This window comes from Carcharhinus amblyrhynchos, unplaced genomic scaffold (assembly GCF_965287045.1).
Source record: "Carcharhinus amblyrhynchos unplaced genomic scaffold, sCarAmb.v2.hapA scaffold_455, whole genome shotgun sequence".
In the NCBI taxonomy this organism is placed as follows: domain Eukaryota; kingdom Metazoa; phylum Chordata; class Chondrichthyes; order Carcharhiniformes; family Carcharhinidae; genus Carcharhinus; species Carcharhinus amblyrhynchos.
In genome coordinates, this window is record NW_027650195.1 from 123,721 (window position 1) to 136,014 (window position 12,294).

General features: G+C 55.5%; 1 protein-coding gene across 1 annotated transcript; it reads right to left on the reverse strand.

Annotated features, from left to right (window-relative positions):
- Positions 1-51: 51 nt before the first annotated feature.
- LOC145339422 (caveolin-2-like) lies at positions 52-2,874 on the reverse strand. The gene is made up of 3 exons (XM_080183879.1): positions 2,434-2,874; positions 1,105-1,292; positions 52-544 (listed from the first exon to the last, which is right to left on the reverse strand). Exons 1-3 carry the CDS (start codon positions 2,581-2,583, stop codon positions 394-396), a joined length of 489 nt encoding a protein of 162 aa, XP_080040005.1. The 5' UTR covers positions 2,584-2,874; the 3' UTR covers positions 52-393.
- Between the last annotated feature and the right edge of the window lie 9,420 nt (positions 2,875-12,294).

Here is a 12,294-nt window from a genome sequence, read left to right on the forward strand (position 1 = left end):
GGGCCTAGGTGAGTGGAGATGGGCCTGGGTGAGCAGATATGGGTGTGGGAGAGCGGATATGGGTCTGCAAGAGTGGATATGGGTCTGGGTGAGTTGATATGGGTCTGGGAGTGTGGATATGGGTCTGGGTGAGCAGCTATGAGTCTGGGTGAGCGGCTATGGGTCTGGGTGAGTGGATATGGGTCTGGGAGAGTGGATATGGGTCTGGGAGAGTGGATATGGGTCTGGGAGAGTGGATATGGGTCTGGGTGAGTGGATATGGGTCTGGGTGAGTGGATATGGGCCTGAGAGAGCGGATATGGTTCTGGGTGAGTGGATATGGGTCTGGGTGAGCAGATATGGGTCTGGGAGAGTGGATATGGCCCTGACTCAGTCTCTGAGCAGGGCAGTCTCCTAGTATCTGGCCACGTTGAGGTGAATTCTCCGGAAGCAGAGGCCCACACTGGAGCAGAGGGGGCTGATGATGATGTCGGTCAGGCTGTAGCACACTTTCTGACAGGTAGGCCGGCAGAGGAGACCCATCCTCACGCAGGGTATCAGACACCTAGGAGCAAGACACAGCAACGTGACCCCAGGCCCAGTGTTAAACCTGTACCCAGCCTCCGATTCCCCAACCCACCTCCCCACACAAACACCATGTCCTGCAGAAATAACCTCCACCTCCCGGCCCCCAGACTACAACACACACCCTCAACTACCAACTGGAATCCTCCCCCCTTCCCCTGGTGTCCCTGCGCCGTGGGGCCCTTCCCCTGGTGTCCCTGCACCGTGGGGCCCTTCCCCTGGTGTCCCTGCACCGTGGGGCCCTTCCCCTGGTGTCCCTGCACCGTGGGGCCCTTCCCCTGGTGTCCCTGCACCGTGGGGCCCTTCCCCTGGTGTCCCTGTGCCCTTCCCCTGGTGTCCCTGCACCGTGGGGCCCTTCCCCTGGTGTCCCTGCGCCGCGGTGCCCTTCCCCTGGTGTCCCTGCACCGTGGGGCCCTTCCCCTGGTGTCCCTGTGCCCTTCCCCTGGTGTCCCTGCACCGTGGGGCCCTTCCCCTGGTGTCCCTGTGCCGCAGGGCCCTTCCCCCTGGTGTCCCTGCGCCGCGGGGTTTTTTCACACTGACCAGATATGTAGGCAGGTGACGAGTGAAAAGAGACATCCAGTGAGGATAGAGGCAGGGACGGCACAGAGCAGCGAGATGATCCGATAACTCCAGAGTTTGCAAATCTCAAACGAGATGTGACTCCCGGCCCAGACCTTGTCAAAACTGTGGATGCCGGCAGGTTCTGCCAGGACCTCGGGAAAATCCACCTGCAACAAAGATGGAGACATTCCCAGATCCAGTGTTCCCAGTGTCCGCACCCAGATCCAGTGTTCCCAGTGTCCGCACCCAGATCCAGTGTTCCCAGTGTCCGCACCCAGATCCAGTGTTCCCAGTGTCCGCACCCAGATCCAGTGTTCCCAGTGTCCACACCCAGATCCAGTGTTCCCAGTGCCCACACCCAGATCCAGTGATCCCAACTCACACTCCCAGATCCAATGTTTGCAGTGCAGGCTCACAGATCGGGCACAGCCAGGGGACATTCCCAAATCCAGTTTTTGCAGTGCAGACTCCCAGATCCAGTGTAGCCAGTGCACACTCCCAGATCCAGTGATTGCAGTGCAGACTTCCAGATCCAGTGTTCCGAGCACACACTCTCAGCTCCAGTGTAGCCAGTGCTAGAATCCCAGATCCAGTGTTTACAGTGCACACTCCATATCCAGTGTAGCCAGTGCAGATTCCCAGATCCAGCAATTTTGCAGTGCAGGCTCCCAGATCCAGCGGTCCTCGTGCGCACTCCCAGATCCAGTGTTCGCAGTTCACACTCCCAGCTGTGATCCCTCACTGATCCAACATGTGATCCATACAGATCCCAGCTGTGATCCTAATCATTCCCAGGCAGGATCCCAGAGTGATCCCACGCAGAGACAACCTCCCCCCCCCCACCCCAAGGTCTGTCATTCACAGTGCCCCCCTCTGACTCCCCTCGCCAGCTGTTCATCCCAGTGAACCAGTCCTCCACCCCCTGCGCGCCAGCCTCACCCCCCCAACGCCAGCCTCACCCCCCCCGTGTGTCCTCCTCATCACCCCCCGTGCCAGCCTCACCCCCCAACGCCAGCCTCACCCCCTGTGTCCTCCTTATCATTCCCCCCATCCACACCAGCCTCAGGCCCTCCCCCACCCGTGCCAGCCCCATCCCCACACTGCTCCTTGGGCATTGCCTGTGAGAGTTACAGAGATCTGCTGTGCAGTGAAAGACCATTTGGCCCATCGAAACCACTCAGATCTCCCAACTGGGGGGGGAGGGGGAGGTAGTGCTCCCCCCAGACTCTTCCACCCCCCCCAACCCCCCCCAATCCTTCTGAAGCCTCGTGCTAAAGAGCCAGTGTTTACCGAGCTTTGCTGCAATACCTTGAGGTGTTTGTTTATCCCCTGTGGGTCACGGTTCTCCTGGGGAGGGACGTCGCTGGGAGGCGGAGGCTCCGGTCTCAGCTCCCCGCTGGGTTCAGGCTCAGTAATCCGCCCCTCCAGATCCACCATGGTGTAATCCTCATTATTCATAACCTGTGGACAGGAGCTGGTCCCTTCCAACCGTGTCGCTCCCAATCAACTTAGCCCGTGACCGTCCGACCAATTCTCCCCCCAGACACTCTCTCACTTTCCCCGTCCTTCTCTCCCTCACTCTGCTGCTCTCTCTTCTCTGTCGCTCTCTGTCTCTCTCTCCGTTTTTCTCTCTCTCTGTCCTTCTGTCTCTCTCTTTCTCTATCCTTGTGTCTCTATCTCTCTCTCTGTCCTGGTGTTTCTATCTCTCTCTCTCTCCCTGTCCCTCTCTTTCTCTCCGTCTCTCTCTCTCTCTCTCTCTCCGTCCCCCACTCCCTCTCTCTCTCATGGAATGAAGCTGTTCTATTCTGGGACATGGAAGCAATCTTTCCCACCGTTTCGCTGACACAGGGAGGCTGGGAGGGCAGTTAGAATGACTTAAAGGGACTGTTCTGAATATGGCACCCTCTGGCCCAGACCCCCCCACCTCACACTCTCTCCACTGGGCAACAAGATAGAATTCAAAATGAGGACAAAGTAGAAATGGTCGAGAGCTTCAGGTTTTTAGGTGTCCAGGTCACCAACAACCTGTCCTGGTCCCTCCACGCTGACACTATAGTTAAGAAAGCCCCACCAACACCTCTACTTTCTCAGGAGACTAAGGAAATTTGGCATGTCAGCTACGGACTCTCACCAACTTTTACAGATGCCCCATAGAAAGCATTCTTTCTGGTTGTATCACAGCTCGGTCTGGGCTCCTGCTCTGCCCAAGACCGCAAGGAACTACAAAAGGGTGGTGAATGTAGCCCCCAATCCATCACACAAACCAGCCTCCCATCCATTGACTCTGTCTACACTTCCCGCTGCCTCGGGAAAAGCAGCCAGTATAATTAAGGACCCCACACACCCCGGACATTCTCTCTTCCACCTTCTTCCTTCGGGAAAAAGATACAAAACTCTGAGGTCCCGTACCGACCGACTCAAGAACAGCTTCTTCCCTGCTGCTGTCAGACTTTTGAATGGACCTACCTCACATTAAGCTGATCTTTCTCTACACCCTCGCTGTGACTGTAACACTACATTCCGCACCCTCTCCTTTCCTTCTCTATGAATGGTATGCTTTGTCTGTAAAGCGCACGAGAAACAATATTTTTCACTGTATACTAATATATATGACAATAATAAATCAATATCAAATCAATCCAGAATTTAGGGAGCGAGGAAGTAGATTTAAAACAGGACCCAGTAGACAGTAATCATAGAATCCCGACAGTGCAGAAAGAGGCCATTCTGCCCATCGAATCTGCACCTACCACAATCCCACACAGGCCCTTTCCCCTCTGCTTTTACCCAAGCTCGTCCCCCTGGCGCGAGGTTAAATTTAGCACGGCCAATCAGCGTAACCCACACGTTCTTCAGACTCTGCGAGGAAACCGGAGCACCCGGAGGAAACCCACACAGACACGGGGAGAATGTGCAGTCTCCACACAGACAGTGACCCAAGCCAGGGATCGAACCCGGGTCCTTATCTCTGTAACTTCCTCCAGCCCCTATACCCCCTCCCTATCTCTGTAACCTCCACCAGCCCCCTACACCCCTCCCTATCTCTGTAACCTCCTCCAGCCCCTACACCCTCTCCCTAACTCTGTAACCTCCTCCAGCCCCTACACCCTCTCCCTATCTCTGTAACCTCCTCCAGCCCCTACACCCTCTCCCTATCTCTGTAACCTCCTCCAGCCCCTACACCCTCTCCCTATCTCTGTAACCTCTTCCAGCCCCTACACCCTCTCCCTATCTCTGTAACCTCCTCCAGCCCCCTACACCCCCTCCCTATCTCTGTAACCTCCTCCAGCCCCTACACCCTCTCCCTATCTCTGTAACCTCCTCCAGCCCCTACACCCTCTCCCTATCTCTGTAACCTCTTCCAGCCCCTACACCCTCTCCCTATCTCTGTAACCTCTTCCAGCCCCTACACCCTCTCCCTATCTCTGTAACCTCCTCCAGCCCCTATACCTCTCCCTATCTCTGTAACCTCCTCCAGCCCCTACTCCCCTCCCTATCTCTGTAACCTCTTCCAGCCCCCTACACCCCCTCCCTATCTCTGTAACCTCCTCCAGCCCCCTACACCCTCTCCCTATCTCTGTAACCTCTTCCAGCCCCTACACCCTCTCCCTATCTCTGTAACCTCCTCCAGCCCCTATACCTCTCCCTATCTCTGTAACCTCCTCCAGCCCCTACAACCCTCCCTATCTCTGTAACCTCCTCCAGCCCCTACACCCTCTCCCTATCTCTGTAACCTCTTCCAGCCCCTACACCCTCTCCCTATCTCTGTAACCTCCTCCAGCCCCCTACACCCCCTCCCTATCTCTGTAACCTCCTCCAGCCCCTACACCCTCTCCCTATCTCTGTAACCTCCTCCAGCCCCTACACCCTCTCCCTATCTCTGTAACCTCTTCCAGCCCCTACACCCTCTCCCTATCTCTGTAACCTCTTCCAGCCCCTACACCCTCTCCCTATCTCTGTAACCTCTTCCAGCCCCTACACCCTCTCCCTATCTCTGTAACCTCCTCCAGCCCCTATACCTCTCCCTATCTCTGTAACCTCCTCCAGCCCCTACTCCCCTCCCTATCTCTGTAACCTCTTCCAGCCCCCTACACCCCCTCCCTATCTCTGTAACCTCCTCCAGCCCCCTACACCCTCTCCCTATCTCTGTAACCTCTTCCAGCCCCTACACCCTCTCCCTATCTCTGTAACCTCCTCCAGCCCCTATACCTCTCCCTATCTCTGTAACCTCCTCCAGCCCCTACTCCCCTCCCTATCTCTGTAACCTCTTCCAGCCCCTACACCCTCTCCCTATCTCTGTAACCTCTTCCAGCCCCTACACCCTCTCCCTATCTCTGTAACCTCCTCCAGCCCCCTACACCCTCTCCCTATCTCTGTAACCTCCTCCAGCCCCTACACCCCCTCCCTATCTCTGTAACCTCCTCCAGCCCCTACAACCCTCCCTATCTCTGTAACCTCTTCCAGCCCCTACACCCTCTCCCTATCTCTGTAACCTCTTCCAGCCCCCTACACCCTCTCCCTATCTCTGTAACCTCCTCCAGCCCCTACACCCCCTCCCTATCTCTGTAACCTCCTCCAGCCCCTACAACCCTCCCTATCTCTGTAACCTCTTCCAGCCCCTACACCCTCTCCCTATCTCTGTAACCTCTTCCAGCCCCTACACCCTCTCCCTATCTCTGTAACCTCCTCCAGCCCCCTACACCCTCTCCCTATCTCTGTAACCTCCTCCAGCCCCTACACCCCCTCCCTATCTCTGTAACCTCCTCCAGCCCCTACAACCCTCCCTATCTCTGTAACCTCTTCCAGCCCCTACACCCCCTCCCTATCTCTGTAACCTCCTCCAGCCCCTACACCCCTCCCTATCTCTGTAACCTCCTATATCCCTCTGAGATCTGTGCGTTCCTCCAATTCCAGCCTCTCGAGCATCCCTCAATTCCCATCGCTCCGCCGCTGGGGGCCATGCCGGTGGCGGGGGAGGGGGAGGAGTTCCTGAGCTTAGGAATTCTGTCCCTCAGCCATTCCCTCACCCTTTAAGACACCCCTTAGCATCAACTCCAACCTCCAACACACGTGATTTTGTGTCTGATCAGTCGAGGTGTGTTATGAATGTGATTCTCGCTGCTCTCTGTGTTACTTGGGGATATCCTGACCTCTGGTGTTTGGGACAGTACAGGACACAGCGGAACTGAACTCACAGAGATATCAAACATTTATTTATTAGTGTCACAAGTCAGGCTTACATTAACACTGCAATGAAGTTACAGTGAAAATCCCCCAGTTGCCACACTCCTGTTTGGGTTACACTGAGGGAGAATTTAGCACGGCCAACACACCCTAACCAGCACGTCATGCAGACTGTGGGAGGAAACCGGAGCACCCGGAGGAAACCCACACAGACACGGGGAGAACATGCAGACTCCACACAGACAGCAACAGTGCAGAAGAGATTTACGAAGACTTGATGGTTTGAGTTATAAGGAAAGGCTGGAAAGACTGGGACTTTTTTTCTTTGGAGCGTAGGAGACTTGGACTGGGTGGGGTATTAAAGGGTGCGGGGAGTGAGGGGGAGAGTGGGATTAGACTGGGTGGGATATTAAACGGTGCGGGGAGTGAGGGGGAGAGTGGGATTAGACTGGGTGGGATATTAAAGGGCGCGGGGAGTGAGGGGGAGAGTGGGATTAGACTGGGTGGGATATTAAAGGGTGCGGGGAGTGAGGGGGGAGAGTGGGATTAGACTGGGTGGGATATTAAAGGGTGCGGGGAGTGAGGGGGAGAGTGGGATTAGACTGGGTGGGATATTAAAGGGTGCGGGGAGTGAGGGGGAGAGTGGGATTAGACTGGGTGGGATATTAAAGGGTGCGGGGAGTGAGGGGGGAGAGTGGGATTAGACTGGGTGGGATATTAAAGGGTGCGGGGAGTGAGGGGGAGAGTGGGATTAGACTGGGTGGGATATTAAAGGGTGCGGGGAGTGAGGGGGGAGAGTAGGATTCGACTGGGTGGGATATTAAAGGGTGCAGGGAGTGAGGGGGAGAGTGGGATTAGACTGGGAGGGATATTAAAGGGTGCGGGGAGTGAGGGTGGGATTAGACTGGGTGGGATATTAAAGGGTGCGGGGAGTGAGGGGGAGAGTGGGATTAGACTGGGTGGGATATTAAAGGGTGCGGGAGTGAGGGGGAGAGTGGGATTAGGCTGGGTGGGATATTAAAGGGTGCGGGAAGTGAGGGGGGGGTGTGGGATTAGACTGGGTGGGATATTAAAGGGTGCGGGGAGTGAGGGGGAGAGTGGGATTAGACTGGGTGGGATATTAAAGGGTGCGGGCAGTGAGGGGGGAGAGTGGGATTAGACTGGGTGGGATATTAAAGGGTGTGGGGAGTGAGGAGGAGAGTGGGATTAGACTGGGTGGGATATTAAAGGGTGCGGGGAGTGAGGGGGGGAGTGGGATTAGACTGGGTGGGATATTAAAGGGTGCGGGGAGTGAGGGGGGGAGTGGGATTAGACTTGGTGGGATATTAAAAGGTGCAGGGAGTGAGGGGGAGAGTGGGATTAGACTGGGTGGGATATTAAAGGGTGCGGGGAGTGAGGGGGGGGTGTGGGATTAGACTGGGTGGGATATTAAAGGGTGCGGGGAGTGAGGGGGAGAGTGGGATTAGACTGGGTGGGATATTAAAGGGTGTGGGGAGTGAGGGGGAGAGTGGGATTAGACTTGGTGGGATATTAAAAGGTGCAGGGAGTGAGGGGGAGAGTGGGATTAGACTGGGTGGGATATTAAAGGGTGCGGGAGTGAGGGGGGAGTGTGGGATTAGACTGGGTGGGATATTAAAGGGTGCGGGCAGTGAGGGGGGAGAGTGGTATTAGACTGGGTGGGATATTAAAGGGTGCGGGGAGTGGGGGGGGGTGTGGGATTAGACTGGGTGGGATATTAAAGGGTGCGGGGAGTGAGGGGGAGAGTGGGATTAGACTGGGTGGGATATTAAAGGGTGTGGGGAGTGAGGGGGAGAGTGGGATTAGACTGGGTGGGATATTAAAGGGTGCGGGGAGTGAGGGGGAGAGTGGGATTAGACTGGGTGGGATATTAAAGGGTGCGGGAGTGAGGGGGGAGTGTGGGATTAGACTGGGTGGGATATTAAAGGGTGCGGGAGTGAGGGGGAGAGTGGGATTAGACTGGGTGGGATATTAAAGGGTGCGGGAGTGAGGGGGAGAGTGGGATTAGACTGGGTGGGATATTAAAGGGTGCGGGGAGTGAGGGGGGAGTGTGGGATTAGACTGGGTGGGATATTAAAGGGTGCGGGGAGTGTGGGATTAGACTGGGTGGGATATTAAAGGGTGCGGGGGGGATTAGACCGGGTGGGATATTAAAGGGCGCGGGGGGGGATTAGACTGGGTGGGATATTAAAGGGTGCGGGGGGGGATTAGACTGGGTGGGATATTAAAGGGTGCGGGGGGGGGATTAGACTGGGTGGGATATTAAGTACTCTCATTGGAACGTTGCTATGCAGAATTTCAGACAAATATTCCCTGAAAATTTGCCATATTTCTTCTGTACATTTCCCTGAGAAAACATCTTTCCAGTTTAAGCCTCCAATTTCCTGCCTGATAGCCTCATAATTCCCCTTATCCAATTAAACACTTGTCTGATCCTATCTCTCTCCAATGCTATTGTAAAGGAGATAGAATCATAGAGCCCTACAGTGCAGAAAGAGGCCCTTCGGCCCATCGAGTCTGCACCGAACACAATCCCACCCAGGCCCTACCCCATATCCCTACACATTATACCCACTAATCCCTCTAACCTACACATCCCTGGATACTAAGGGGCAACTTCTTAGCACGGCCAATCAACCTAACCCGCACATCTTTGGACTGTGGGAGGAAACTGGAGCACCCGGAGGAAACCCACGCAGACACTGGGAGAATGTGCAAACTCTACACAGACAGTGACCCAAGCCAGGGATCGAACCCAGGACCCTGGAGCTGTGAAGCTGCAGTGCTAACCCACCGTGCTACCGTGCTGAATTATGATGACTAACTCCAAAATGCTCTCCCACTGAGAGATCTGACACCTGCCCAGGTTCATTTCCCAATACCAAATCAAGTACAGCCTCGCCTCTTGTAGGCTTATCCACACATACTGTGTCAGGAAACCCTCCTGAACACACCTAACAAACTCCTTACTCTAGGGGTATTCCAGTCAATATTTGGGAAATTAAAATCTCCCATCACCACAACTCTGTTACTATTACATCTGTCCAGGATCTGTTTCCCAATCTGCTCCTCAACATCCCTGTTACTATTGGGCAGCCTATAGCAAACACCCAGTAAAGTTATCGACCCCTTCCTATTCCTAACCTCCACCCACAGAGACTCCATAGACTCTCCCTCCATGGCGTCCATCTTCTCTGCAGCCGTGACACTATCTCTAATCAACAGTGCCACAACCCCGCTCTTTTACCTCCCTCCCTGTCCCTCCTGAAACATCTGAAACCCGGCACTTGATCAAGCCAGTCCTGGGAGGGATATTAAAGGGTGCGGGGAGTGAGGGGGGAGAGTGGGATTAGACTGGGTGGGATATTAAAGGGTGCGGGGAGTGAGGGAGGAGAGTGGGATTAGACTGGGTGGGATATTAAAGGGTGCGGGGAGTGAGGGAGGAGAGTGGGATTAGACTGGGTGGGGTATTAAAGGGTGCGGGGAGTGAGGGGGGAGAGTGGGATTAGACTGGGTGGGGTATTAAAGGGTGCGGGGAGTGAGGGGGGAGAGTGGGATTAGACTGGGTGGGATATTAAAGGGTGCGGGGAGTGAGGGAGGAGAGTGGGATTAGACTGGGTGGGATATTAAAGGGTGCGGGGAGTGAGGGGAGAGTGGGATTAGACTGGGTGGGATATTAAAGGGTGCGGGGAGTGAGGGGGAGAGTGGGATTAGACTGGGTGGGATATTAAAGGGTGCGGGGAGTGAGGGGGGGGTGTGGGATTAGACTGGGTGGGATATTAAAGGGTGCGGGGAGTGAGGGGAGAGAGTGGGATTAGACTGGGTGGGATATTAAAGGGTGCGGGGAGTGAGGGGGGAGAGTGGGATTAGACTGGGTGGGGTATTAAAGGGTGCGGGGAGTGAGGGGGAGAGTGGGATTAGACTGGGTGGGATATTAAAGGGTGCGGGGAGTGAGGGGGGAGAGTGGGATTAGACTGGGTGGGATATTAAAGGGTGCGGGGATTGAGAGGGGAGAGTGGGATTAGACTGGGTGGGATATTAAAGGGTGTGGGGAGTGATGGGGAGAGTGGGATTAGACTGGGTGGGATATTAAAGGGTGTGGGGAGTGAGGGGGGAGAGTGGGATTAGACTGGGTGGGATATTAAAGGGTGCGGGGAGTGAGGGGGGAGAGTGGGATTAGACTGGATGGGATATTAAAGGGGTGCGGGGAGTGAGAGGGAGAGTGGGATTAGACTGGGTGGGATATTAATGGGTGAGGGGAGTGAGGGGGAGAGTGGGATTAGACTGGGTGGGACATTAAAGGGTGAGGGGAGTGAGGGGGAGAGTGGGATTAGACTGGGTGGGATATTAAAGGGTGAGGGGAGTGAGGGGGAGAGTGGGATTAGACTGGGTGGGACATTAAAGGGTGAGGGGGAGAGTGGGATTAGACTGGGTGGGATATTAAAGAGTGAGGGGGGAGAGTGGGATTAGACTGGGTGGGATATTAAAGGGTGTGGGCAGTGAGGGGGGGGTGTGGGATTAGACTAGTGGGATATTAACGGGTGTGGGGAGTGAGGGGGAGAGTGGGATTAGACTGGGTGGGACATTAAAGGGTGCGGGGAGTGAGGGGGAGAGTGGGATTAGACTGGGTGGGATATTAAAGGGTGCGGGGAGTGAGGGGGAGAGTGGGATTAGACTGGGTGGGATATTAAAGGGTGCGGGGAGTGAGGGGGAGAGTGGGATTAGACTGGGTGGGATATTAAAGGGTGCGGGGAGTGAGGGGGAGAGTGGGATTAGACTGGGTGGGATATTAAAGGGTGCGGGGAGTGAGGGGGGAGAGTGGGATTAGACTGGGTGGGATATTAAAGGGTGCGGGGAGTGAGGAGGAGAGCGGGATTAGACTGGGTGGGGTATTAAAGGGTGCGGGGAGTGAGGGGGAGAGTGGGATTAGACTGGGTGGGACATTAAAGGGTGCGGGGAGTGAGGAGGAGAGCGGGATTAGACTGGGTGGGATATTAAAGGGTGCAGGGAGTGAGGGGGAGAGTGGGATTAGACTGGGTGGGATATTAAAGGGTGTGGGGAGTGAGGGGGAGAGTGGGATTAGACTGGGTGGGATATTAAAGGGTGTGGGGAGTGAGGGGAGAGCGGGATTAGGACTGGGTGGGATATTAAAGGGTGCGGGGGAGTGAGGGGGGAGAGTGGGATTAGACTGGGTGGGATATTAAAGGGTGCGGGGAGTGAGGGGGAGAGTGGGATTAGACTGGGTGGGATATTAAAGGGTGCGGGGAGTGAGGGGGGAGAGTGGGATTAGACTGGGTGGGACATTAAAGGGTGCGGGGAGTGAGGGGGAGAGTGGGATTCGACTGGGTGGGATATTAAAGGGTGTGGGGAGTGAGGGGGGGGTGTGGGATTAGACTGGGTGGGATATAAAGGGTGTGGGGAGTGAGGGGGGAGAGTGGGATTAGACTGGGTTGGGATATTAAAGGGTGTGGGGAGTGAGGGGGGGTGTGGATTAGACTGGGTGGGATATTAAAGGGTGCAGGGAGTGAGGGGAGAGCGGGATTAGACTGGGTGGGATATTAAAGGGTGCGGGCAGTGAGGGGGAGAGTGGGATTAGACAGGGTGGGATATTAAAGGGTGCGGGGAGTGAGGGGGAGAGTGGGATTAGACTGGGTGGGATATTAAAGGGTGTGGGAGTGAGGGGGGGGTGTGGGATTAGACTGGGTGGGATATTAAAGGGTGTGGGGAGTGAGGGGGAGAGTGGGATTAGACTGGGTGGATATTAAAGGGTGTGGGGAGTGAGGGGGGGGGTGGGGATTAGACTGGGGTGGATATTAAAGGGTGTGGGGAGTGAGGGGGGTGTGGGATTAGACTGGGTGGGATATTAAAGGGTGTGGGGAGTGAGGGGGAGAGTGGATTAGACTGGGTGGGATATTAAAGGGTGTGGGGAGTGAGGGGGGTGTGGGGATTAGACTGGGTGGGATATTA